General features: G+C 46.4%; 1 protein-coding gene across 2 annotated transcripts; it reads right to left on the bottom strand.

Annotated features, from left to right (window-relative positions):
• Positions 1 to 561: 561 nt before the first annotated feature.
• Positions 562 to 27,472, bottom strand: Odad4 (outer dynein arm docking complex subunit 4). Of its 2 annotated transcripts, XM_020178517.2 has the most exons (12): positions 27,217 to 27,471; positions 24,041 to 24,172; positions 23,630 to 23,780; positions 22,887 to 22,948; positions 22,443 to 22,608; positions 20,586 to 20,810; positions 20,220 to 20,427; positions 14,480 to 14,566; positions 11,794 to 11,990; positions 7,784 to 7,884; positions 3,438 to 3,522; positions 562 to 1,161 (listed from the first exon to the last, which is right to left on the bottom strand). In XM_020178517.2, the coding sequence occupies exons 1-12, from the start codon at positions 27,328 to 27,330 to the stop codon at positions 734 to 736; spliced, it is 1,956 nt and encodes a 651-aa protein (XP_020034106.1). In that variant the 5' UTR covers positions 27,331 to 27,471; the 3' UTR covers positions 562 to 733. The 2 variants fall into 2 exon arrangements, 1 of the variants encoding a protein (XP_020034106.1); XR_012438563.1 differs by lacking the exon at positions 7,784 to 7,884 and having other exon boundaries at positions 1,025 to 1,161; positions 27,217 to 27,472.

Raw genomic sequence — 27,472 nt, 5'->3', positions numbered from 1 at the left:
CTTGGCCCCTAGAGCAATACAGTGCACCCTGTCTATGCCAGCACTCACTTCCATCTGCTCGCAAGGCCTCCAGGTTTGCAAGTCCACCCACAATATGGCAGATGATGATAGCCAAGCCATCCCACTCATCACTGCTTTTTCCGTACAGCCTCCCACAGTGTCCTGGTCCTCAGGCAGGTGAACAAATGGCCAGTATCTGGGCTGACACACCTCTACTCCCAGAACTTTTTTTTTTTTCGGCAGTACTGGGGTTTGAACTCAGGGCCTTCACCTTGAGCCACTCCACCGGCCCTAGTTTTGTGAAGGGTTTTTCAAGATAGGGTCTTATGAACTATTTGCCCAGACTGGCTTTAAATTGCTATCCTCCTGTTCTCTGCCTCCTGAGTTGCTAGGATTATAGGCATGAGCCACCAGCACCGGTTCCCTTTAAATGTTCTGGGTTCCCCGGAGCTCACCTGCTTCTTCACCCTCCTGAGACTCTTCTTAGCATCATTTCTTCCATGAGGCTCTACTGAGAATGGATGGGAGTAAGGAGGCAAAAATGATAGACTCAGGTTTTATAAAAGTGAAATATTTAATGGGAAAACAGTGACAGAAAGGTAGAGGTGACCGGCAGGAGCCAGTCTCCCATTTTTTTCTACTAAAAACAAATCTCAGCTTGAAAATTCAGTTTAAGTCTTCACAACCCACATGAACACCAACCTTGGATCCTGAAGCCTGCTAAAAGAAGACTTCATTCATATTCCTTTTCTATTTCTTCTATTTCTCTTGCTTTTCCTAGTTTTTCTGTTTCTTCTCTGCCTACTTCTGGAAGTCTCTTCTCTAGTCCTTTTGTGTCGTTTTTGCTTAATTCTCCTGAGAGTCCGTAGTCTAATTCTTCTGAAGGCCTCCTGAAAATTTCCCTGGACTCACTCTTGCCCACTTCTGGTAGTATCTTGCTCTCTCCTGACTGTTTTTTGTTAAGTTCTATGGAGTCTGTTCTAGCTTTTTCTACTTCCACTCTCTGCAGAACGTCCTTTAAATCCTCATAGTCTGTGTCTTTATCACTCTCAATTCGATCACTTGACCACTGCTTCATCAACTTCTCAGGTTCATCTCGCCCTCTTTTCAATTCCTTCTCCTTCAATGTCACTGTTGACAAATCAACTGATGCATTGCTTTCTGAAAGGCAACAGAAAGGAGGAAAGGAAAAAAGGTGAAAGGTTTGTTCATCACTAGGCCTGTGAGGCCTGTGCTTCTCAGAAAAAGCCCTGAAAGCGACTGTTGTCACAAGCTCTTTCAGTTGGTATTGACAGCACACCTTTCCAAAAGGAGAGAAAAAGAACTAGCGCTCAGGTATTAGTGCCAGTCCTGTTCTGGTACTATTCAAGGCATTACCCAGGTTATACCGTTTGATCATCATGAAACTACAGTATAGCTGTGTAAGTTTGCAGTCAAGGGGCCTGGAGATCAACAGAAATCACACAGTGGTCATACTGCAAGTAAATAATAGTGGAGTCAGAATTTGAACCCAAGACAGTCTGACCCAAAAGTTCATGGTCTTTTCCCTGCAAGAAATAGCATAGGGGGCTTGGCATCTGTGGTAGAGGGCTTGCCTAGCAAGCCCAAGGCCCTGTACAGAGGCCAGCATCCTCATTCTGCCACTTTCTCTTTGTCACTGGAAATACATTTATCATTTATTAGGTTTCCTGCAAACACACAAGCAGGATGCTAGCAGGAAGGTTAGCTGGAAAGCTGCTGTCTTATAAGCAAAGGGATCCTTGCTCCTTGTTTTTAAGTTACAGAGAAAAGTCACCAATGTTCTCGAGTCTCCTTCATTCTTTCCCTGAAGCCCTTGTTCTCAAGTCACCAGCAGATGCTCCTTCAGGTTCAGAGGCATTACAGGTGAAAAGATAAGCAATGCTGCCCCCTGCTGTTCTGAGAAGCAAGTGCCAAGGAGCTGTCCCCACCCTCAGCACCTTCCTGATTAGGGACCTCAAGGACATGGAAGGACCCTTCCCCAGCATGTGGTTTGCCCAATGAGGGGAGGCTGCCTGGAGCATATGCTGATTCCCTGTTGTCTTTTCACATCTGTTGCTCCTATGGCTTCTTAGAGCAACCGAGGACTATCGGAGCAGAGGCTCAGCCCCTCTCTGAGGGGCTCTAGCTGCCACATGGTGGGTGTTGGATAATAAAGGGCTGTCATTTGGCTGCTCTAATGTCCAGAAACCTCCTACTGCTGTGATCAAGAGGACCTGGGATGACCGGAGCCTTGGAGCCTGGAGGGCTGGAGTCAAGAATCTTCCCGGGCACCTGTCGTCTTGGACCCCCAACCCTCACTGTGATGTGGCTGGGGTGAGGGAGGCAGACAGAGGCTGTCTATTACCACAAATGGTATGGAAACATGGTAAAAGCACAGGTTCTAAGCCAGATGGCCAAGACTAGAAACCACTGTGGATTTTTTTTCTTTTTTTTTTTTGGTTGTGGTACTGGAGTTTGAACTTAGGGCCTCATGCTTGCTAGTTAGGTGCTCTACCACTTGAGCCACTCCACCAGCCCAACAGTGTGGATTTTTAACCCCTCTGACTCCATGTCCTCAGTTCATAAAAAGCTAATGATACTTGATAGTGTTCCTGGAAGGATAGTGCATGGGCACATATAAAGCCCCCCGTAGAACCTGGCACATGGGCAGGAAAGGCACTAAATGGAGACCAGCTGCTATTCTTCTCAGGACAGCTCCTCTGAACCTGCCCACACTGGCCTCCTCTTCCCTCACTCCTTCCCTGTAAGCAAGGAAAGCCTAGAGACAGAGGGTCAAAGGCCTCTTCTTCTCTCTGGGTGGCTTTGTGATAGATAGAGTACAGCTGTTAAGCAAAGCAGAACAGCCAGGAGGGGCAGCTCTGAACCAGGGGGCTGGGCAACACCCTCCTACTACGTGACCAGGCAGATCACTGGCATCACTCAGCCTCTTTTCCCACAAACAGTTCCTACTCTGAGGGTGGTAAGGACGGAATGAGAAGATTCCTGCCTGGTGCTTAACCCCAGACCTGGCTGGCAGTAAACCCCCAAAATACAGTTATTGTCATCCTGCCTCTGTTTTCCCTGCTGGTGCCTTCCTCGAGGTCTTCCCCATTTCCCCAGAGGCCTAGCCCCTCTGTAGCCCTTGCATGCTGGAGCCCAGTGGCTGACCACTCTGTCCACTTTCCCTCTGTGCTGTGGACTCCTCCAGGGTAGGGAAGAAGCCTCACTCTCCTGAGGTAATTGTGTGAGTGCAAAGTCCAGCCCAAAGCAAGCTGAATCCTCACCCTGTTCTGCTCCAGGAAAGGCTATGGCTGCTAGTGAGTGAATCAGAATGCTCAGTGGGCCCTGGTAGCTGCTGGGAAATGTGACCAGGACTGCTGGATAGAAGGCAGAGGAGGGACACTGGGGTTGCCTCCGTTGGGGTTCCAGGGACTCACCTTTCTCTGTCTTTTCTTTCAGCATTTCCCGGTAGTTAGTTTTCTTTAGCTCTTCAGTGATGCCTTTGTTGGCATCGTCCAAGGCCTGTGGAGGGAGGATCTGGTGAAATCTCTTACCTCCTGGTTTGGCACCTATACCTTTTCCTTTCCCCACCCAAGAAAGGCAGAAACCAGGGCTCTGGTGTAACCCTGCCACCATGGGTTTCCTTTTTTTAAAAAAAAAAAAAAAAAAAGGTTTGAACTCAGGACCTACACCTGGAGCCAGTCTACCAACCTTTTTTTATGACGGGATTTTTCAAGACAGGATCTCATGAACTATTTGCCTAGGCTGGCCTTGAACCGTAATCCTCTTGATATCTGCCTCTTGCGTAGCTAGGATTACAGGTGTGAGCCACCGGTGCCTGGCCTAGGGTTTCCTTCTGACTTCCACTCTGAGGTGTATCTGTGCTTACCCACATTAAGTGAAACGAGAGGCATACTACTACAAGAAAGTAAAACTTCAGTCCTCTTGGGTTTAGGCATCTATTTGGAAGTTGTGTCTGTCTACTAATATCTACCTTTTTACCTGGAACCACTCTGAGCGTCACTGAATGCCAATGGACAATCCATGCCCCTATGTTTCCCCAGCTCCAGTTCCCCAGTTCAGGAACTCTGCCTGTTTTTGTTTTTGTTTTTGCTTTTGTTTTTTCTGGTTCTACTGGGCTATTTGCCCAGGTTCACTTTGAATAGCAATCCTCCCGATTTCTGCCTTCTGAGTAGCTAGGATTATAGGTGTGAGCCACCAGCACCCGGCTGGGTTTTGTTGTTTTGTTTTTTTGAGATGGATTCTCACTATATTGCCCAAGCTGACCTCCAGCTCCTGGGCTCAAATGATACTCCTGCCTCAGCCTCCAGAATAGCTGGGATGGTAGTTACCTCTCTGCCTGGCCTGTGCACATCTGCCTTCTTCCTCTAAGTGATTCCAAAACTAGCACCATCAGAGCATTATCAGCGCTTGGAAATGTCAACTGAGTGGCCTATTTGCTCAGCCACTCTTCTGCGGTGTGGTTCTAGGGTCTACCCCTGGAAGACTTCCTGCCTGGAGATGCCAATCCAGGAGGGTGAAGAGTCAGGACTGGGTCCCATAAAGAGTCACTGAGGGCAACAGGCACCTTCTCTCTGCCTTTCAACCCTCCAAATGCCTGCCCAGCCTTCAAGGTGACCTCAAACCCTCCAGTGGGGACAGCCTCCAGCCCTGTCTCCCAGGAGTCTCTGAATTCCCCTAGTCCCCTGTGCTGCTGGTCTGAACCAGGGCGTGTCTTTAGTCTTCCTGCTGACACCAAGATTCTTGTGAGCTAGGGTCACAGCCAAACACCATGGGCTTGGCAATCCAGTGCCTGCCAGTGCCCAGGAATATTGATTGGCTGCGTTGAATTGCCAAGCTTTCTGTTTGCAATGTGGCTGAATGGGAGAGAATGAAGTGAGAGACACAGTGCGTGTGAATCAAGGTGTACACAACAGAAGGTATTCTCTCAGAAGCTCTTGGGAGCAGGATGTGCATGAAGGGAGCTGTCCCTTCAACAGCAGGACAGGCCTAAGCTGGGGTAGGAGGTGAAGAAGGAGGAGATAGCCTGCCACCCACTGGAGCCTCTTGGGGAAGATTTCTCTACCACTACACTACAAGAAAGTATTTATTAGCTGTACCATGGTCCTCACAACCACAACACCATGAACTCACCCTCCAAAAGACCCAGTGGAGCTACCCCATTGCCCCTGCCACCATGAACCCCTCCAGTCCCTGGATCCTTTTCTGCTGGCCATGCCCCACACCCCCCTTCTCCGTGCTGTTGCCCTTCTCCACCTGGCCAATCCTGCTGTGCTTGTCCTTCAGAGCCCAGCATGAGGCCCACTTCCAACTGGTGTCACTTCCTAGGGCCCCTGTACACTATCCCAAGGTCCTGCTGCTTCTCCAGTCTGGTCTCTGAGGCTGTGACCCTGTGCTGCCCATGAGTTCTGCACTCCTGCCTCTTTCAACGAGGGGCCTCCTTCCAAGGACAAGGGCCCCATTTAAATTCACTCCAGGGCTGGAGGTGTGGCTCAAGTGGTAGAATGCCTGCCAAGAAAGCTCAAACCCCAGTACTGCAAATAAAGAAATAAACAAATAAATAAATAAGCTGGGTGCCAGGTGGCTCACATCTGTAATACTAGCTACTTGGGAGGCAGAGATCAGGAGGACTGCGGTTTGAAGCCAGCCTGGACAAATGGTCAAGACCCTATCTTGAAAAAAACCCAACACAAAAATAGGGCTGGTGGAGTGGCTCAAGTAGTAGAACATCTGCTTAGCAAGTGTGAGGCCCTAAGTTCAAGCCCCAGAACTGCCAAAAAAAACATCTATAAATTCACTCCAGCAGATGTCTACTGGGGTTCAGCCCCATGCCTGGTGCCTTGAGAATGTTAAGAGGGACAGCATGAGGACCACAATCTGGAGCAGCAAGAGGTGGCTTGCTGGGGATTCCCATGGGGTCAACACCTGACTTGCCTGAGGCCCTGCATCTGCCTGGAGTAGCTCCATGACCAGGGGTGGGGTGTGAGGTAGAGGAGCCTGGAGCACCCCCGGGCTTTCCCAGCTGCACCTTTGGTCTCTGTCTCCTGACAGTCTAGGCCAGCATTGCCCAACAAAAATTTCTTTGGCAATGAGAATATTCTAGATCTGTACTGTGTGGTACCCATGGGCTACATGTGACTATTGGACACTTGAAATATGGCTGGTATAACTGAGAAACTGAATTTTACATTATTTTACTTTTAATTAGCCTTAACCTAAGTGGTCAAATGTGGTTAGCAGCTTCCTACTTAGCAGGTCTAGGCAATTCCAACAGCGATGTGGACTTTTGTCGGTATATTGGGGGGCTAGGATAGTCAGAAGAGATGTCACCTCACCCAGACTGAAGGGTCAGAAAAGGCTTCTCGAAAGACTGGACATCTAAACTGAAAACTAACTGGGAGTTAGCCTGGTAAAAGAAGTGGGAGGGAGGATTTATATCATTCCAGGCATAGATAAAAGCATATGCTAAGAGGCACAAAAGAGCCTGTTTAGGGAAAGGCAGGAAGCTAGCTTCAGCTGGAGTGGAAAGCAAAGGGTGGAGGAGAGAGCCGGCCAGCTGGAAGGCACACAGAGGAGAGGTTATCAAAACCTTTTCCCTCCCACAGGAAAAAAGTCAGGGACCTTTTGCTAGAGATAGGGTTGAAGTAAGAGAACAAAAAAAATATAACAGGTACTTAGAAACTGCTTTTGCTTAAAAGCACTGACTCCTCACTTAGGCCCACAAGTTAAATGAAAGTCAGAGAAAAGTTCAACATCCCTGCCTTCATTTTGTACCTGCCTCCCTTGTGCAGAATCTCTCTCCTGCAGCCACCTTGGATTCCAGACACAGCAGAATTGATTGCTAAATACCATTAGGATAAAGGACAGAAACTACCCAAGCAACAGCTGTAACAACTTCGCCATAACTCCTTGCAAAACCAGAACTGAGATAACAATGAATCAGACCACTGGCCTGACCAAGGTTACCTGCTTTGCCAGCCACCAAAAAACAAACACAAACACAAACAAACAAACAAACAAAAAACAAACCTAAAGCTCATGTTAGTAACCCAAAGATAGATTTGAGATCACTGGACTTCTCTTTCTGTTCTTCCCAACACAGCCATGCTTAATTAAATCTCCATTCTCTCCCCTTCATCCCTCCTTGGCTCTCTCTTTAATCGGCATGTAAGGACAGGTAGCTGAGCCTCATCTGTTGGGACTCCCAGAGGCAGGGCTTTTGCCCTATAACTCCAATAACAAAACTACACTATTACTTGTTGTCTCTTGGAAAAGGTGTATCTTTCAAATTGCAAGTCTTAAGATCAGTTTAGGCTGAGTGCTGGTGGCTCACGCCTATAATCCTAGCTTCTTGGGTGGCTGACATCAGGAGAATTGAGGTTTGAGGCAAGCCCAGGCAAAGAGTTTGCAAGACCCACATCTCCAAAATACTCAGAGCAAAATGGATTGGAGGTGTAACTCAAGCCATAGAGTGCCTGCTTGGCAAGTGTGAAGCCCTGAGTTCAAAGCCCAGTACTGCACAAAAATAAATAAAATGTAAAAAAAGAAAACAGCAATAGGAAATATTGGTGTTTCCTATAGTAGATGTAAATGTTTTGTAAAACTTGTTTCTGTCTTTTGTCTGTTTCAAATAGAGCAATGTGTATTAGTTGCTATACAAACTGACAACAGTAGCAAAAGTCAAAGCCCAGCAGGAGAGCTGAGGGGCCAGCCACCTGACCCCACTCCCACCCCCAAGGCCTAGTTGGTGACAAAGGCTCACACTGATGATGGCCCTCTGCGCCTCGTTGTTATGGACCAGCTTCGCTTTTTCCAGGGCCTTCTCAAAATTGTTCACAGCTGACTCAAAGTCTCTCAGCTTCACTGGAGAGCAAGAGGAGAAAGCACAGCACAAGTAAACTGAGACACCGTGTGTTGCTTGAGGGAGCCCCAGGGACCTGAGGATAGGAACACAGGGGCCAGAACCTTACATCCCAGGCCATTCAAAGGGCAGAGTGAGGGACGGAGTCTTGGAGCATGGGTAGTGCACACACCACGTGTCTCCAGGGTAGGGAATGTCATCTTATCTTTCTCCATCTGGAGATTGTTCCAGAAGAAGAAATCTATACTACAAAAAAAAAAAAAAAAAGAAAAAGAAAAAGAAAAGAAATCTATACTTTAAAAATAGTCATTCTAATTTTTCAAAAAATACTGCACAGATCACATAGCAAAGGAGGCTGGCTGCTGGTCCTCCCTTTGAGCAGCTGGTGCTAGAGGGGGGGGGGGAGGAATGACTCACAGATTGAGTGAGTGACTGAGCTACTTGGGCCCCCAGCCAGGGTCTAGGAAAGCCACACCTCTTTTTTTTTTTTTTTTTTTTTGGTGGCACTGAGGCTTGCTAGACCGGTGCTCTACCGCTTGAGCCACACCTCCAGCCCACCGCTGCCTTCTAGAACTGAACACACACCCAAGAACTACCATCTCCAGGTACTGCTTTGGGAGTCCATGGGGGAAGGAGGGCCTACTTTGAAAAGCTATTAATTAGAAAAGAGATTCAAAGGTAACTGAAAATATGTGAAGGCACAGTGAATGAGGTCAAATATACCTTTTTTCACATACATATTTAAAAAGTAACTACTCAGAGGCCCAGGGATTCTGACACAAAGGTCTGTGGAGGAGTCAACATACTTGTTCAAGACATTAAAGCAAGCTGGGAATACTTGGCTAATGTGTGCAAAGGCCCGGGTTCAATCCCCAGCACCACAAAAAAAGGTCCCCTAGAGTTATCTCAGTTCTGGGAAGTCTTCCTTCTCTTTATCCCTCTGTGAATGCAGAAATCCACACACTTATGCTGAGCCATAAATGGACTTTCCCAAGGGCCAAAATTACTTCTTGCTATTGTATGCCAACTTGGTGCCTAGAAGGTGCAAGTAAATGTTTGTCGTATAAAAAAATGAAGGGGTGATTATGCCCTTGATTACAGCACCTGTCATATTTCTTCCTTCACTGGGGTTAGCTACATACCTGAGGCAGTTTAGCACAGAAATTAAGAGCCTGTTAAATAAAAATTACAGAAGGCCATTGTTTTGGACTAAGCTCCTACATGAGGCCCCAACCAGACCAGGCTAAAAAGTCAGAGTCACTCACCCTAAAGTTCCATGTCACAAGCTGAAACTAAGCTATTTATCTGACCTTATGAGAAACCAGGACTAGAGAAATAATAACCACATTTCCCAAACAGGCCAGTTCTAATTGGCATGACAGTGAGGTTCCCTCTGCCTTAATTTCTAAACAGGTATTTTTCTGTTGCTCTCCCTGCTCCCACCTTATAAGAAAATAAATTTTGGTATATATTTATTTTTTAAAGTCTAAATTTATTAAGAGACATGATCTTGCTATGTCGCCCAGGCCGGGCTTGAAGTACTGGGCTCAAATGTTTCACCTACCTACCTACCTCCTGAGCTGGAAGTGAGTTGTGCATCACCTTTCCCTGGTTTTTTTTGGCAGCACTTAAGTTTGAACTCAGGGCCTCACAATTGCTAGGCAGGAGCCATGCCCTGGCCTTTTTTTGGCTTTGGTTATTTTTCAGGTAGAGTCTCCAGTTTTTGCCCAGGGCTGGCATCAGGCAATCCTCCTACCCATTGCCTCCCATGTAGGTGGGATCACCTGTGGGTGCCACCACAACCCTATAAGGGCCCTATTTTTGGGGGTTTTTTTGGGGGGAGGTGTTCTTGTTTTTGCTTTCTCCAGCTTACTTATTTATTTATTTTTGTCTATAAAACTAATCTGCTCTGCTCAGTTCATCAGAACACTTATTATATTTTATGAGATAAAGTGTTACAAGATTCTAGAATTGAAAATAAAGCCAATTAAGATCTTTAAATTATTGTAATTTTGTCCTTTGACAAGGCTGAGTTCTGGCAGCAGAACTAGGTTCTAGTCCAAGCTCTATTACTTACTCGAAATGTGACCTGGAATATTAAAAAAAAAAAAAAACAAAAAACCTCTATCATGAAATATTTCAAATATAAACAGAAGGCGAAGCATGGTGGAACACAGGTGTAATCCCAGCTACTCAGGAGGCAGAGGCAAGGGATGGCAAGTTCAAGATCAGCCAGCCAAAGTTAGCAAGACTCTATCTCAAAAACAAAATACAAAAAGGCTGGGAGCGTGGCTCAAGTGGTAGAGTACTTGCTTAGCATGCCCAAAGCCCTGGTTCAATCCTGAGTATCACAAACAAAAATAAAAACAAAGCAAAACAAACATACAGAAAAGAAAGGAGAGTATAATGAAGTCCCATTACTTATCACCTGCCTTCAACAAATCACTTAGGCTGGGTATGGTGGTATACATCTGTAATCTCAGCACCCAGGAAGTAGAGGCAAGAGAATCAGGAGCTCAAGCCCAGATTGAATTACATTTTTTGTATGTGTGTGTGCAGTGCTTGGATGGAACCCAGGGCCTCACAACACATGCCAGGCAAGCAATCTACCATGGAGCTATTTACCCAGTCCTACTGTCAGTCTTGTTTCATCTATTCCTCTCCATCACTCCATTCCCTGCCCATGCTGTTTTGTTGTGGGCTTTTTTTTTTTTTATTACAACTCTATCTAGATGTAATTTCCATCTACAGCTGGCTGTAAGGATACAGTACAAGGATTTTTAGTAAATTGACAGAATTGTGCAATGGTTACCACAATCCAGTTTAAGAACATTTCCATCACTCAGGAAGTTCTCTCATGGGACCTGGGGCAACCTGCTCACATATGTCTCTGTGCCTCAATTTCCCCATCTCTAAAATGAGGACAATACCTATAATCATGACAATTCAAATAGGAATGTGTGTGTAAAAGGTATATAGCAAGAGGAAGTGGCTCAGTACATGGGCCCTACTGCTACATATGGTTTTAATGTCCCCCACAAAAGGTTCATATGTTGGGAGCTTGGTCCCCAGGGTGCTAATATAGGAGCTGATGGAACCTTTAAGAGGTGATGCCTAGTGGGAGGTCACTGGGAACCCTACCCTCAAAAGGAATTAAGGGAGTTCTCATGCAACCCCGTGGTAGTTCTCAAGAGAAGACTGTGTTTCAAAAGCTCGAGCTTGGGGCTGGTTATGGTAGCTCATTTCTATAATCCCAGCTAGGTAGGAGGCCACAGGTAGGAGGATCAAGGATTGAGGCCAGACCTGGATAAAAACACGAGATTCTGTTTGAAAAATAACTAAAGCAAAAAAAAGGGCTGAGGGCGTGGCTCATGTGGTAGAACACCTAGCAAGCACAAGGCTCTGAGTTCAAACCTCAAAACTGCTGGGGTAGGGAAGGGGAACAACCTATTGGCTGCACCCAGTTCTCTGGCTTCCTGTTTGGCCATGGGATTGCCATGAATGATGAAGCCCTTGTCAGAGCTGAGCCGATGCCAGCACCATCCCCTGCATCTTCAAAACTGTGAGGAAAATAAACCTCTTTTCTCAACAGAGTAGCCTGCCTCAGGTATATTGTTGTATAACATAAAACTGACTAATACGTTGAGGATAGCATAATGATATGTTGGTCTGCAGCCAAACTATTCAATAGCAGGAGCAGCTCTCAGGTGTCCCAAGCCCTAACTGAGCTTTGCTTAAAGTAGGCACTTACAGTGTACTGGTCAAAATGGAGTAGCTTGTCCTCACTCTCCGGACTAAGGAGGGCAGGGAGACACTGGGATGGTAAGCTCAGCTCTCAAGATTCCCAGCCCTCAGGTGCCAGCTGAACATAGAGGCTGGGAAAGATAGGGTGCACATCTCTGAGTCTGTACCTTGTGCCTGTGCCACCAGAACACTGGCGTTCAGCTGCCACTCGATGTCCCCTTCCTCCTCAGCGTACTGTTGAGACTTCTCACCGTAATTCTGGGCCTCCCAGGCCTGGTCCAGCTCCAAATAACAGCGGCCAATCTCATGAAACAGCCAGGTCTTCTCCAGGGTTGTTTTGGCCAGAGGGATCTTCTCCTCCCACCTGGGGACATGAAGAAGCAGGGTCAGCTTCATTCCCTCAAACTCTGCACAAGGGACCAACACTTCCTGCTGGGTGGCAGAATAACACTTGTTCTCCAACTCCAGTCCAGGGGTATAGATATGAAGCATTAATACATTTCAAGCCAGGAGATAGTGGCCCATGCTTGTAGTCCTAGCTACTTGAGAGGTTGAAATTGGGAGGATCATGGTTCAAGACCAGCCTAGGCAAATAGTTCATGAGACCCCCATCTCCAAAACAACCAGAGCAAAATGGACTGGAGGTATGACTTAAGCAGCAGAGCGCCTGTTTTATAAGCATGAAGCCCTGAGTTCAAACCCCAGTCCCACCTAAAAAAAAAAAAAAACAACAAGAAGCATTAACAAATTTCAAAACTACCAAAGGTATTTTGGTAGCCTCTGTAATCAAATCTGTCATAATCGTTGAAAATGTTTAAAAATGGTATCTGAGCCAGGTGCTGGTGGCTCACACCTGTAATCCTAGCTACTCAAGAGGCAGAGATCAGAAGGGTCGCCATTAAGCCAGCCCAGGCAAATAGTTCACAAGACCCTTTCTTGAAAATATCCATCACAAAAAGGGCTGGCAGAGTGGCTCAAGGTGAAGGCCCTGAGTTCAAACCCCAGTACCACTAAAAAAAAAAAAAGGCATCTGAAAAAACGTAACAATAACGTTTCAGAATATTACTAAGTATAAATGAGAGAAAAATCAACACAGAAAAAAGTTGAAATAAAAAATACAAGATATATATATAAATTTTTTTTTGTTTGGTGGTACTGAGGTTTGAACTCAGGGTCTCAGTCTTGCTAGGCAAGTACTCTATCACTTGGGCCACCCTGCCAGCCCTGACCACCCCCCCAAAAAAAAAAAAACTTTAAGTGTCAATAAAAGCAAGAAGGTGATTAGAATTAGTACTTGTCTTCGGCTAGTAGTTCTAGGTTTTCTACTTTTCTCTATTTTACAAATTAGTATTTTAACAATAAGCACATATTTATTTATTTATTTGGTTGGTTATTTTGGTGGGACTGGGTTTTGATCTCAAGGCTTTGCTCTTAACAAAGCAGGTGCTCTACTACCTGAGCCATGCCTCCACTCCATTTATTGAAATATATCGAACCATATTAACCATATATTGAACCCTCTCTCTCTCTCTCTCTCTCTCTCTCTCTCTCTCTCTCTCTCTCTATATATATATATATATATATATATATATATATATATATACACATATACATACCACATATCAAATCATATATAAAATATATTTAATTATTTGCCAGGCTGGCCTCAAACCATGACCCTCCCAATCTCAGCCTCTCAAGTAGTAGTATATATGTGAGCCACTGGCAACACATATTTATTATAAAAGCTTATTATAAGAACACACTAGTGTGATACTCTTCCTTTAGCACACAGACATCATCAGGAAAGCAAATTATGTGGTGCAGAAGGCTGATGAAAGTCTTCCCATCAAGAAAAGGAGCCTGAAGGACAAGTTCTCCCCAGGAAGGGTGGGTGAGCCCAAAGAACTGGCTCTTCCAGGCCTGGGCTTCCTCTAAAGTTCCTGAGGGCACAGCCAGGATAACCAGCTCCAGGGCTGGACATCAAAGTCTGGTAGTGGGGCCATCTGGAGAGTTCACACACTTTCCAGTGACACCACAGGACCACACAGAGTCACAGAAGAGCCTCCAAGGAGCTCTCCCAGGTGACTAGCTCTACCAGTATCTGAACTTGCTATTAAAATGGAATTCTGGAGCCCCAAACCTGACTGGTAGAATCAGACTTTCCATGAGAGAGGCCAAATAATTTTTTTGGCTTTGTTTTTGGGGGCCAAGTAATATTTTTGGTGGTACTGGGATTTGAACTCAGGGCTTCATGCTTGCTAGGCAGGTGCCCTACCACTTGAGCTACTTTACCAATCCTGTTTTGTATTGGGTATTTTTGAGATAGGGTCTCATGAACTATTTGCCTGGGCTGACTTTGAACTGTGATACTCCTAATCTCTGCCTGCTGAGTACCTAGGATTACAGGTGCAAGCCACTGCACTTGGCTGGGGATAAGTAATTCTTATGCCTAATGAGTACTCCAGGTGACTGATGACTGGGAAATTTCAAGAAAATGTTGATTCTATTCCAGAGCTCAAAAAGTGGTTTAATGGCTGGAGGAGTGGCTCAAGTGGTAGATTGCCTCCTAACAAATGCAAAGCCATGGGAGCAAACCCAAGTACAGAAAAATAAAAAAAAAAAAGTGACTTTCCAGGACTAGTAAAGTGACTAAGTGGTAGGGCACCTGCTTTGCATGTGCAAGCCACTATAAAAGGTGGCTTACCAGTGGTCACCCAGCAGAGCCAGGAAAGGAGCCAAGCCTGTCTTCTGATACCTTTTTGCCTGGCATTCTGGCCCCAGACTAGAATCCCAGAGTGATGGTGGCAAGTCCCAGCCCAGGGAGGAGAAGGGCAGTCCCTGGTCACTCACGTGTCAATGGCTTGCTGGAACTTCCCAACTCTGGCAAAAACCCTGCCGATGTTGTCAAGGGCTCTTGATTTTGCATCAGGAAGGTTACTGTGGGGAAGAAACAAAGTAAGCCATCCACCAGAAACTGGCTATTCTAGGCACTGTGAAAACATAAAAGAAAGCAGAAATAGGGGCCCTGCCCCCAGGACTCCAAGTTCCAGTTGGAGGAACAATGCCCAGGCTGGCAAGCTTGTGGTACACAGGTCCCTTTGTACCCTGCTACCAAGATGGCCATTATCAGGATCTTTCTGGAGAGTAATCAGTTGATAAGTCGCAAAGATTTCCCTTTGATCCAGCAATTTCTCTTCTGGAAATCGGTCTCAAGAAAATGATGAGATTGCAAGGGAAACTTTCAATTTGTCCATATTATTTATTTACTTTTGGTTTTTTTTTTTTGGAACTGGGGTTTGAACTCAGGGTTTCTTGCTTCCAAAGCAGGTGCTCTACTACTTGACCCACACTTCTAGTCCATTTTGCTCTGGTTATTTTGGAGATAGGGTCTCACGAACTGTTTACCCAGGCTGGTCTTGAACCTTGATTCTCTCAATCTTAACCTCCCAAGTAGTTAGGATTACAGGTATGAGCCACAGGCACCCAGCCAATTTTTTTTTTTATAGTACACATGTTGCAACTGTGGCCACCTATTTTCAACTGTCCTTAGACAGTTCTAAATTCTAAAGAAAAGCCCCAACTAAATGATTAAGATGTTAACTGCTAAATGATCTTTCTTTAGATTTACAAAACCCAGAACAATCTGGAGACTCTCAAATAAGGCTCCTCCTTATTCTAACCCTGAGCATCAATTAACACAAAGCATATAAACTCTGGTGAAGTTTAATTTGTACAAAAGTGATATGCCTGTCTAAAGAACTATAAGAACTAATCCCAGGAGGTCAAGGCTGATTATTATGTTCATATTAGAGGGAAAAGAAAAAAAGGAGACCTACACCCTGGATGATGAAGGCTGTGCCTAGCATGCATCTTCCTGCCCATCACCCCGTACCTTCTTTCTCTTCCTATAAAAGCCCTTTTAAGTACCCGAGTTCCCTAAGACACTTTTTTCATGGGAGTGTTAGGAGACAAAAGCTCAAGTCATCTTCTCAAGGTGCTGGTCCTTGAATAAACCTGATTTCTTTCCTTCCCACAAACTTTGTTGTCTCAAGGGTTTTGTTTTGTTTTGTTTGCAGTTCTGGGGTTTGAACTCAGGGCTTTGAGCTTGTTAGGCAAGCACTCTATCACTTGAGCCACACCTCCAGTCCTTTTTGCTTTAACTTATTTTTTAGAGAGGGCATTTTGCCTGGGCCAGCCTCAGACCATAATCCTCCTAATTATGCTTCCTGCATAGCTACACTAACAGACATGAACACCGTATCTTGCTTATTTGTTGACATAGGCTCTCACTTTCTGCCTCGGCTAGCCTCAAACTGTGATCTTCCCCATCTCTACCTACTGAATAGCTGGGATTACAGATGTAAGCCATTGCACCAGACCCAAGTATTAGCTTTTGAGTGTGAGCAGATGGACTTGGGTCCAGCAATCAATCATTATTAGAAAAAAACATTTAAGTTTTTCCAAAAGTAAAAGAGTATTGCTTTCCTTGTGTCAAGTTTTGTTTTGTTTTCTTTTCTTTTCTTTTTTCTACTTCTCTAAATCCCTGTCAATATGGGAGCCAGGGATTCTTTTGGTGGTGGGGGGGGCACTGGGGTTTGAACTCAGGCCCTCATGCTTGCTTGGCAGGCATTCTACCACTTGAGCCAGTCCTTTTTTTGTGATGAGCTTTTTTTATATTTGATATATTGTAAGAACTTTTGTAAATGCCACAATGTACCCCCATCTAGCACAACAATAAAAAAAAAAAAGATAGGGTCTTAGAACCCCAATCCTCCTGATCTCTGCCTCCTGCGTAGCTAGGACTACAGGCGTGAGCCACCGGTGCCCAGCTAGGACATATTCTAATGAGATCCTAGGGAAGTGAGTAGGAGGAGGCAGGGGGCTCTCAGGTTTTGCTCTCAGTACCACATAGTTCTGAATCAAGCCCAACATGACGGTGCTTTTGCAAAAAAGAAACTCCCTCCTGGTCCTCAGTAGCTTCTGCTGGTTCTAGACCCTCTGCATGGCATTAGGACCTCTACTCATCACAGGTCCTGGCTCCCCATCCTGCCACACTACCTGCGGTTCCTCAAATCCTCCATCCCTCTGCCTAAGGAACCAGTCGCCTTCCCCATGTCCACCTTGCTAATCCTCCTGTCCCTGAGCCCTCCCCTCAGGTTGTGCTCTGGTCTGCCTTTTTCCTTGCACCCTTAGCCATAGTTTGCATCCACTGCTCTAAAGCACCTCTAAGGTTGGTCTCCCCTTCCAGAAGGGCCATTCTGTTATTATGTGATGTATGAATAAGTTTTAAGATGTGAATTTATTCACAACATTAATATGTGTAAGAGAGCTAGGGGATGTAGCTAGTGAAAGAATAATTGCCTAGTATGCAGGAAAAAAAAGGAATAAAAACTAGTAGCAAGAAGAAGGCATGTAATCAAACCTTAAGTATGTGAAAAATAGATGAGGGCTAGGGTGTTGAAGAAGCCACTGGGAAAAGGAAGTGGCTAATTAGTAGGTGGCTGATTTGACCATGCAGAATTCATGTGTAAGATAAGGGTAAGGCCTGTCTGTGGATGGGAAAAGGAAGGAGCTTTGTTCAGGCACACCTCTATTTACCTAGTCAGTCATTTGGCACACACTCATTAATGCCTTTTATGTGGCAGGTACTAGGAACAGAAGGTGGCCCCATCGCAAGTCCAAACTCTTAAGAGGGCAGACAGGATGCCTATGGAGAGGAGCACAGCATTGGGATTTCTGAGACTTTCCTGAAGGGGGACACTTATTTAAATGCTGAGGAATGAGTGAGGCAACTTGACATGGCAAGTTTTGTTGTCATGAATAGGAATGAAGGCATTCCTATTTAGGGACTGACAGGACAAATCCAGTGACCCTCTGAGTTGCTAGGAAACCTGCAGAGTTCTGTGCTGGCTGGCATTCAGGGTGTCCAGGGCTCAAAGAAAGCCAGGTCAAGCAAGGCCAGGCTGTCAAGTAAGGAAGTGCAGCCTGTGTTAAGCAGGGCACTGGTGCTTCATCTTGACCACTGAGTGGTCTTTCACGGCAGAGCCAACTAAGCTGTAGGAAGCCCAGGTCAAGGGAAATGGCAAGAAGTGAGAAGGATCTGGACTGAGTTGTAGGAGGGAAACAGAGAAGGTGCAGACAAGACATGGTTGCCAAGTTGTGAACAGGAGGGAGGCAGGTATCTGGAAGCCTTCTGGGCTTCTGGCTTGGGGAGTAAGTAGCCTATGTGTCAACCTCAGGCTTAGGGAATCCTGGAGTAAGAAGTCTGGGATAAACAGGGATTCTGGTTTGGACATGTTAAGTGTGGGATATTCAGAGGGACATGTCTTGGAGTCTGTTGGACATACAGGTCTGGGGCTTAGCAGAGAAGCTCATCCAGAAGTAAAAATCTACAGGAGAAACTAGATCTAAGGTGCTATCTATTTACATTTCTAATTTAAGCCTCACAATCCCTGTCAGTTGCTATTACTATTCCTTCATTAGAGATGAGGAAACTAAAAAGATAACCGAAAAATTAAATCCACACAGCTCTAAGTGACAGTCAGAAATCAAAGACACATCTGTCCCCAACCCTGCTTTTTGGTTTGTTTTGGTTTTTAATTACTTCTGAGATGGCCAGCACACGATTCTCCAGCTCAGCACTACAGAGGTAGGTAAGATGTGAACTGAAAGTGGATAGCATTTGGGCTCAGTTCAGAAAAGAGGAGTGGGCAGAAGGCAAGAGTGTTCAGAGAAGTCTGACCAATGGAGGGCTGCTGCAGCAGGGCAGTATAGGAGTGGAAGAGCAGAAGGCCTTGAGCCAACTGCAGGCAACAAGGAAACTGTTTGTCAACAGGAAAGCAGAGTTGATAGATGAAGGGCAGTGTATCTTTGGAGATCTGTGGGGGCAAACAGACAGGGACAGTGAACAGCAAGAGCAGCAGCTGTGGCTAAGGGCTGGGGCACAGTCCTTAAAGTATAACAGAAATTATACTTTAAATTTGAAGTATCCCCCAAAAGGCTCATGTGTTGAAGGCTTGGTCCCCAGCTGATGGCACTGTTGAGGGGTGAGTGGATCATGAGGGTGCTAGCTTCATCAATGGGTCAGACCATGGGCTTGGTTGGAGGAAGCAGGTCACTGGGGACATGTCTATGAGAGGAACAGATTGTCCCTGGCCCCTTTCTCTTTCTGCTTCCTTGCTGCCATGATGTCAGCAGCTTTCCTCCCCCATGCCTTGCCACCATGACTTTTCTGCCTTGCCATAGGCCTAAGAGCAATGGAACCAGTCTACAATGGACTGAAATCTCTGAAACTATGAGCCACAATAAATTTTTCCTCTCATAAGCTGTTTATCTCAGGTATTTTGTCATAGCAACAACAAACTAACACATGAAGTGATGGCAGTGTGTGTGTGGGGGGCTAGAACATGGAGTGAGTAGAAACTGGACAAAGAAATCAAGAATGTCTCCAAAGGTTAGAACCAAGACTCCCAGAAAGTGATGGTTCCTCTCAGGAAGCCCTAAAGTCTTGAGAAAAGCTCCTTCCTGGGAGAATTGATATTACTATTATTGTGAATGCCTGTCTATGGCCATCCTGCCCTGAATACATCTGATGGTGCCGTGAATGCTAGGCATTGTCCCAAGGTCTTTATTTTCTCCTGTGCTAGGGATTGAACCCAAGGCTTTACACATGCTAGCTAAGTGCTCTACTGCTGAGCTGCATTCCTAGCTCTTGACATATACTTTCATATTTTATCTTCCCTTCCACCCTAGCATAGAGGCTGGTACTGTTGTGCTGCTCACTTGACTAAGGAAACACTGAAGCTGAGCATTGAAGTGACTTGCCTGAGGCCCCATAGCTGGGCAGTGCCAGTTCTGAAGCCCAGGTCCACTTGACTCCAGGGCCCATGCTCTAGATCAGCACTATGGTTTACGAGGCCTGCTTGATCGCACCCCATCCACTTTGTCCAGGCCTCAGGCCTTTCCACAGGTGCCCAGGCAAGTCCTCCTGGAAGATATTTCTCATATATCTCACTGGATCTTGTGCTAAGGCTTTGTGCTTTTGAGGTGCTATATCTCTTGAGCCTTGCTTCCAGTCCTAAAATTCCATTTTTTTTTTTGGGGGGGGGGCGGGTGGTACTGGGGTATGCTTTTGCTTCCTGAAACTTACCATGATTGCAATCAAAGAGCTATGCAACTTTTTGTCTGGCATCTGCTGCAGAGAAATTACCCCCATGCCTGGTTACTTCTGTGTTCCCAGAACTAGCAGTATCTGGCATGTCTGGGCCTTGACTTATGTATGTTGAGATGATACAAGAATAATAATGTTCCTAAGAGACAGACCAATGGGAGCTTTTTGGAATTTTGAGCCATTTTGCTCCTCTTTATAGCAAAAACAAAACAGAGTTAAAAAAAAAAAAAAAAACTAACAGTCTAGGTTGCCCCCAACCCTCAGTCCTGGGTTGGTGATCCCTACCTCTACAGAAAGTACCTCAGGCATGCAGGACAGATTGTGAGCGCTAAGCCACAAGCAGCCCTGACAAAGGCTGGGGCAGAGCCCAGGTCCCACTGTTTGTCTGGCCCAGGGGCCTTGGCCACCCCAAGCACTCACTATTCCTTGGCGATCTCCAGGTCCTTTCTATGACTCTGCAGGGCTGCCACCATCTGCCCCAGCTCAATCTGGGCATTCCCTATGCAGCTGTACAAGTTCCCAACCAGTTCATCCTTGTTGGGCACCTCTTCTTTGTTCCATTCCAGTACCTTCTTCAGTACTTTCTCTGCTTTTTGAAGACTCCCTTCAGCACTGCCACTGGTGAGCACTGGGAAGGGAAGGAGTGATGAGGAGGGAAGGGCAGACCTGCCTCCCCCCAGACAACCTCCATTCATAGGTCAGAGGCTTGGCTTAGGCTATGTTGCTCCCTCCCCACCTGACAAGGGACTGAAGGCCCCAGCCTATCCCTCTGAGAACACTACTCACACATGTCAATGTCCTCCATGCTCTTGAGGATGTAGCGGGCTGTCTGTGAGGGATGGCGTTTGCGATCCCGTAGCCATTTCTCCTGCATCAGCTTTCGGTCTCGCTCCCTGGCATAGATTGGCTTCTGCTGCCTCCAGAAGTTGCAGCGGGTGTCCAGATAGTTGATGCCTGTCATGATGAGGTCCTCCACGGTCAGGCCACTCTTGATGGTCCCTTTGACGAGGTCTGTGGGGAAGGGATACGAGAAGGCATCAATGAGAACAGATGTCTAAGCGAGTCACCTCCTCTGGGCTTGGGGTCCCATCTATGCCCTCCGTGAGGAGCTCTGTCTGCATTTGTGGGAACAGTTAGGAAAGTGAGAGCATCTGAGGGCAGAATGGGTCTGGCCAGGCCAGGATGAAGCCAGAGCCCCCTTTTCAGGCACTCCCTTGGTACAGGACATTCATGGCAAGAGATGAGAAGCTAGTAGAAGGAGAAGCTGGTAGACAACTCTCTGAGAATCCCCAGTCTTCAGGGATCCTCCTTTTCAAGCTGTGTCCTCAGAAAATAATAAGTCTAAATGCACACCCTGGTTCAGGTTGTCAGTGCCTGGTGATTCCCCAGGTGCCATGTATGCTGGTACATGCTAGGAGGTAAAGGAGTCCTGGTCTTGTCCACTGCCTGGCCAGAGGATAACCTGGTTGGAACACTACAAGGCCACATGGTAGCATTAAGGTAATGCTCCAGCCACTCCTGCCCTCCACGGCAGATCTGCTGGAGAACAGGAAGCTTTCACACTGTTACCAGGGAGATGTGCCAGCCATAAACTGCTTGTGTGTCACAACCCTGCAGGGAACCCTGCAGATGACCTTGGGAAACCAGCTCTAGAGAGGAGGCATTTGTTTCAAGGGTAACCCCTGCTCAGGCTTTTCAGCTAATGACAATATCCCTACCTCTAAGTTTATGTGAGACATTCATTTCAAGCTCTGTCCTCAGTCCTATCACTGGGAGCTCAGAGTAGTAGAAAGTGTTAGACTGGGTTCTGGTGCTGACTCTGTCACTAACTTGCTTGTCACCTTAAACATTCAGTAAATTCTATTTCCTTATCTATGAAATAAGGGATTGGACCAGATGATAGTTCAGAATATTAGTTCTAACATGCTTGGATTCCAGCACCTGTCAACCAGGTTCCTTTACTCATTGTACAGATTGAAGGCCCAAGAAATGGCCCTTCAGAGACTATAGTGGTAGCTGTGGTTTGAATCTTGAATGTCCCAAGGCTTGTATGTTCAACTCCTGATCCCCAGCTGATAATGCTATTAGGAAGTGGTGGAACCTTTAGGAGGTAAGGACTAGTGGGAGGAAGTTAGATCATAAAGGGTATGCCCATGAAGGGGCTATTGGGACTCCTGCCTCTTTTTCTCTCTCTGCTACCTGGCCACCATGAAGTGAGTAACTTTGTGCCACTACCTGCTCCCCACCATGATGTGTTCCACTTCACTGAAGACCCCAAAACAATGGGGCCACCTGACCATGAACTGAAACCTCTGAAACCTTTCCTTTTTGTAAGTTGATTGGCTCAGGTACTTTATCATAGTGACCAACACAGAGTTAAAGAAGTCCAAATCTCTGTCATTCCTTCCCCAGGTGCCATGGTGCTTAAGAGCACTGGCTTCTTGGATTTGAATATGAGCCATGTTATTACCTAGTTCTGTGTGATCTCAGTTTTCTTATCTCTAAGTTGAGAATACTAGTGAAACCTGTTCACAGGTACATGTCAGCTAATACTACATGACAGACTGCCTCTGGCTCATGCATTAAGCATCCACCCCAAATTTCTTTGCCCCAAGTGCCTGTTGCCAACAAAGGGTGTGAAACCTTCATCCAACAGGAGCTTCTCCAGATACTCCTTGTCCACGTAGAGCTCCCCCAGCAGTTGGCGGACAGTCTTGTTGCTCTTGAGCGAGCCCTTCCGTTTGGATTCTATCTTGGTGTTGTATAAGAGTGGCTTCATGGGTTGAGGCTTCTGCTTGGCTTTCATACTCTGGGAAAATGGAGCAACACCCTATGGAACCTCGACAAGGAGCACAGAGAACCCTACACGGCCCAAATCTGAGTCCCTATTCCTCCTCCTCCAGGACCACTCCCTGTGCTGAGAACCATGGAATGTGCCTGCTTAGGCCACAGCTAGATTCCCAAGATCCCTCTGGAGCTCGGTCAGAATCTCATGGCTGCCTGTGATGGCAGGACCTAAATGTCCCCAGACAAGAGGGCACATGTGTGACATGCAGGCACACATGGTCCCAGAACCAGGAAGCTTACCTCGGCCTGCTTGCTTAAGAAAGAGAGGTCCCCTTTGTTCTCCAGCTTAATTGAAGAAGGACCTGCAAGGACAGAAGCTGAAATTAAGCTTGGCCAAGCCTCTTGGGCATGAGCAACCTATCACATATTTTTATGTGGAAATCACTGCCTTTGGCAGGGGCAGGTAGAAGCTGTGGCAAAACTGACCTTGAGCCAGCCTAGTATACACATGGTATTTGGAATAATACTCTCCTAAGACCTGGACAGCCCCTGCTAGCCCAAGGCCATGGCTGCCAGATTTCCAAACAAAAGGAGGCCTAGGGCATATGAGGAAACTCCATTCTATGCCATTTCCACACTCTGCTGCCCAGAGGAGCAAGCTCCCTCTTATCTTCCTCCTCTGCCTGCCACTGATGTGATAGGTAAAACCAGTCTTTAGTACATAGATGGTGAGGGAGAAGGCCAGGGCTAAGGAAGGATGGATTCAGGACCCAATTCTATCCTATGACAACTTCAAAGAAGTCCTTCTAATGTGGCTTTGAGGAAAACCAGATACTTTAGTATTGGGCTTTCATACTCTGGGCTGGTCACCAGTGAGTAGACAGTGTTTAATCCCTGACAACATTGCCAACAGCCAAATCCAAGTATGAGCCTCCCTGTAAGCCTGCTGGTATTTATTTGTACACTACACCTTAGGCTTTCCCCTAAACCTATGTAATCTGCAAGCCATCTTGGATAAGGGCATAGGCCCTATGGTCACTCACTTCCCACTGAGTTGTTGATGGCTTCCTGGGCTTTCTGAATTCCAACTTTGAATTCTCGATCAGGCCTCAATTTGTAACCACGATGATAGAACACCAAGGCAAACTCAAAGTCTCCCATGGTGTACAGTGTCTCAGCCTTTTGTAAAATCCCCTGCAATGACAGAAAGTCAAATCCAGGTGGTCAGACAAGGCCTTATAGGACTCAAGTATGGTAGAGCACGAGGGTGTTGGGTTGAGGGTCAAGGTTGGAACACAGAGGGCAGGGAGCCAGTCACGTGATCTGTGAGAAGAAAATGACATCAAACACCAGGCAGTCCAGCTGGTTCTTCAACTTCTGGTAACCAGAGGCTGCTGCAGCCAATGGCAGTGGTGAAAGCAAGATTGAGTCCTCCCAGCCAGGCAATTAGTTACCTTGCAGAAAGTCGGGTCGCTCTGGAGTGAAGCCTCAGCATCCTTCAGGGATTTCTCCAAGTCTCCCATCTTTAGGAAGCACTTGGATCGGGCAACCAGGCAGTTCTTATCTCCATCTTGAAGATGAAGAGCCTGAGAAAGGAAGCAGTTGGGTTGGCAGGCACCAAGAGAAGGTAGCAGCTTGACCACATGAGGCAGTCCCAACCTCCTGAAGAGTTTCAAGGGGACACTTCAGGTCTGCAAATAGGCCCAAGGCAGCCCAGTACTGATCTGTGCTCAGTCAATTTGATGATCCATCTGCAGGTGGTTTCTCTTGATGAACGGTGAATCACAGCTACTGTAGAAGCTAATGGTTAAGAGAAGGGATATGCTACTCCAGAATCACTGATTCTGCTAATACTTGGAATCCCTCGAGTCCACTAAGATGATAAAACCTCAAGATGTTTTATGCACAGCAACTTTTGATTTTTTTTCGGTGGGACTGAGTTTGAACTCAGGGCTTCATGCTTGCAAAGCTGTGGACACCAAATTTAACCATAAACCTGAAATGATGGCATTAACATTCTCAAAATAAATTTCAAAGGCTAAGGCAAACAAAATGGATTTTAGGACAATCTGCCATTTGGGTATTCCATTTCACTAGCCCCCACCACCAGTACTGGGGATTGAAACCTGGGCTTCATGCATGCTGTGCAAGTGTTCCACGACTGAACTACACCCAGTCTAAGCAGCCTAAGTCTTGTCTCTCTCTCTGTCTCTCTCTCTCTCTCTCTCTCTCTCTCTCTCTCTCTCTCTCTCTTTCTCTCTCTCTCTCTCTGTTTCAGACAAAGTCTGGCTATGTTACTCAGGCTGGCCTCCAATTCTCAATCATGCCTCCACCTTCCAAACTGCCAGGATTAGGAGTGTTCCACTGCACCTGGCTTAAGCCTTAAGCCTTCTTTTTTTTTTTTTGAACTCAGGGTCTTGCACTTGCTAGGCAGGAGCTCTATTACTTGAGCCACTCCACCAGCCCTTTTGTTTGATGGGTATTTTCAAGATAGAGTCTCATGAACTATTTGTCCAGGCTGGTTTTGAACCACAATCCTCCTGATCTCTGTCTCCTGAGTAGCTAGGATTATAGGCACAAGCTACCAGTGCCTGGCTTAACCCTTCTTTTTTAACGTAGCTAATTGAGAACTATCACTAGTTCAGAGGATGATGATAAAAAATTCAGTTAAACTGAAATTGTGATTTTGGCTCTAAAGGGGGATGGGCATTTCCCTAGCTCTCCCTGCCCTGTCTTCTGTTTGAGATTATTACCATAGTTGTGCTATACTGTCCTTCTTTAGGCATCAGACTGTATCTGCCTCTTTCTAAGACCTTCCTACTTTTCTATGAAGAGGAAGTAGCTACTGTCTTTCCTGGAATGGGACTGCTTCTCCTGCACAGCTATCTTCCCTTGGGGCAGTATTTTCTTTCTGCCTGGGCTTCTTCAGGGCGAGACATGTGCCAGCAAGAGGGCAACAGGTGGGGGCAGGGCTCCCCAACTCAATTGTTCACCCATCTGGTCATCATTTCGTTTTAAGGTGTGGCTGGTGAGTGAAAGGGACAAGACTCTGAGCAGCAGCTGAGAAGCTTGTCTTGGGGTTGGTTAAAGGGCTGTCCTATGACTCTATTTGGAATAAGAAGTGAGCCATGGACTGGGAATGTAGCTCAATGGTAGAGAGCATGCCTAGTATGGGCAAGGCCCTGGGTTTGATCCCTGGCACTGCAGGACAGTGGAGTAAAAGAAATTGTTAAAAGAATATTTTACAGCCAGGCACTGGTGACAAACAACTGTAATCTTAGCTTTACCGGTAGGCAGAGATCAGGAGGATTGTGGTTCGAAGCCAGTCCCAGGGCAAACAGTTTGTGAAATCCTAGCTTGAAAATACGCAGCACAAAAAAGAGCTAATGGAGTTGCTCAAATGCTCAAATGGTAGAGCGCCTGCCTGGGAAGCTTGATGCTCTGAGCTCAAACCTCAGTGCCACCAAAAAAAAAAAAGAAAAAAGAAACCAAAACATTTTACAGTGTACTTGTGCCAAGGTGAAGTATGGTGGGTGGGGTCTCAGCACTAGAGTCTGAGTGCTCAGTTCAGAGGCTTCTTCTTCTGCCACCTGATACACTTCAGTGACCTTGCCATGTTGCTCAACTTCCATATCAGTTTTCTTGTCTACAAAATGGAGTAATAACTGTCTCACCCTCACAGCCCTGTTCTGCACTTAGCAGTGTGCCTGACATTCTCAAACAGCACCCACGGTCCTTATAGTGCACTGGTGCAATTTCTACTAAGCTTACTATAATAATGCTAATTTATTTACTGACCACCTTCTTCCTGCAAAGGAATCTTATGCCAGAGACTTCACGGCTTCTCCCTGCAGCCTCCCAGACAATCTCCGGCCAAAAATGGACAATTGAGTTTGTTCTATGAAAGGTCAGGTAATCAGGAAACATTTAAGCAAAAGTAGAGGGATAGAGCACCTGCCTATCAAGTGTGAAGCCCCAGTACTGCCCCCCAAAAAATAATAAAATAAGTAGAGGAAGAGGTCAATGTTTCTGCAGAAAATGGAGAAGGTAGATGGGAATTGGTAGAAAATGCCCAAGCCAAGGTTGTATCTCTGTGACAGTGTGTGTCAAACAGGAACTGGTGAATATTGGACGCAAATGTGTCCTTCAGGCATCATCAGAACCTGAAGGCTATTGGTAATCAAATGTGGTGATAGAGCCAGGTGTGGTGGTGCACACTTGTGATGCCAGTACTAGGAAGGCCGAGGCAGGAGGATAGTGAGTTCCAGGCCAACCTGGGGCTTCATAGCCAAACCCTAGGGAAGGGAAGGGAGAAGAGGGGAGAGAAAAGGAGTGGAGGGGAAAGAAATGAAGAAAAGGGAGGGGAAGAGAAAGGAAAGAAAAAGTGAGAGAAAATAAAAGAAAAAGGAGAGGGAGAGACAGGAGGGAGGGTGACAGAGAGAAGGAGGAAGGAAGTGAGGGAGGGAGGGAAGGAGAAAGGAAGAGAGGGAGGAAGGAAGGAAGGAAAGAAGGAAGGAAGGAAGGAAGGAAGGAAGGAAGGAAGGAAGGAAGGAAGGAAGGAAGGAAGGAAGGAAGGAAGGAAGGAAGGAAGGAAGGAAGGAGGTGGCTGATAGATTCGAGCGCGACTCACGTTGCTGAAGCTCTGGGCGGCTTTAGAGAATTCCCCGCATAGATAGAGCCGATCGCCCTCCGCCATATAAGAGGGAAAGGTGCTTTTCAAGGTCTCAACTTCGGGGTCCGACATGGTGACCGTGTTTACAGACGCTGAAGGTAAGCTAGAAAGAGAAAGAAGCGGGAGAACCTCTGTTGGGTTTGTGGAAGCCCGGTCTCTTAGCAACCCGGAGACGTAGACTGACTTCCGGCCTTGCGCCTGGCTGGGGCGGAGT

Source organism: Castor canadensis, chromosome 11 (genome assembly GCF_047511655.1).
Source record: "Castor canadensis chromosome 11, mCasCan1.hap1v2, whole genome shotgun sequence".
NCBI classification, from domain to species: Eukaryota; Metazoa; Chordata; class Mammalia; order Rodentia; family Castoridae; genus Castor; species Castor canadensis.
The sequence above is the reverse complement of the archived record's forward strand: the minus strand, read 5'-3'. Positions and strand labels throughout refer to the sequence as shown.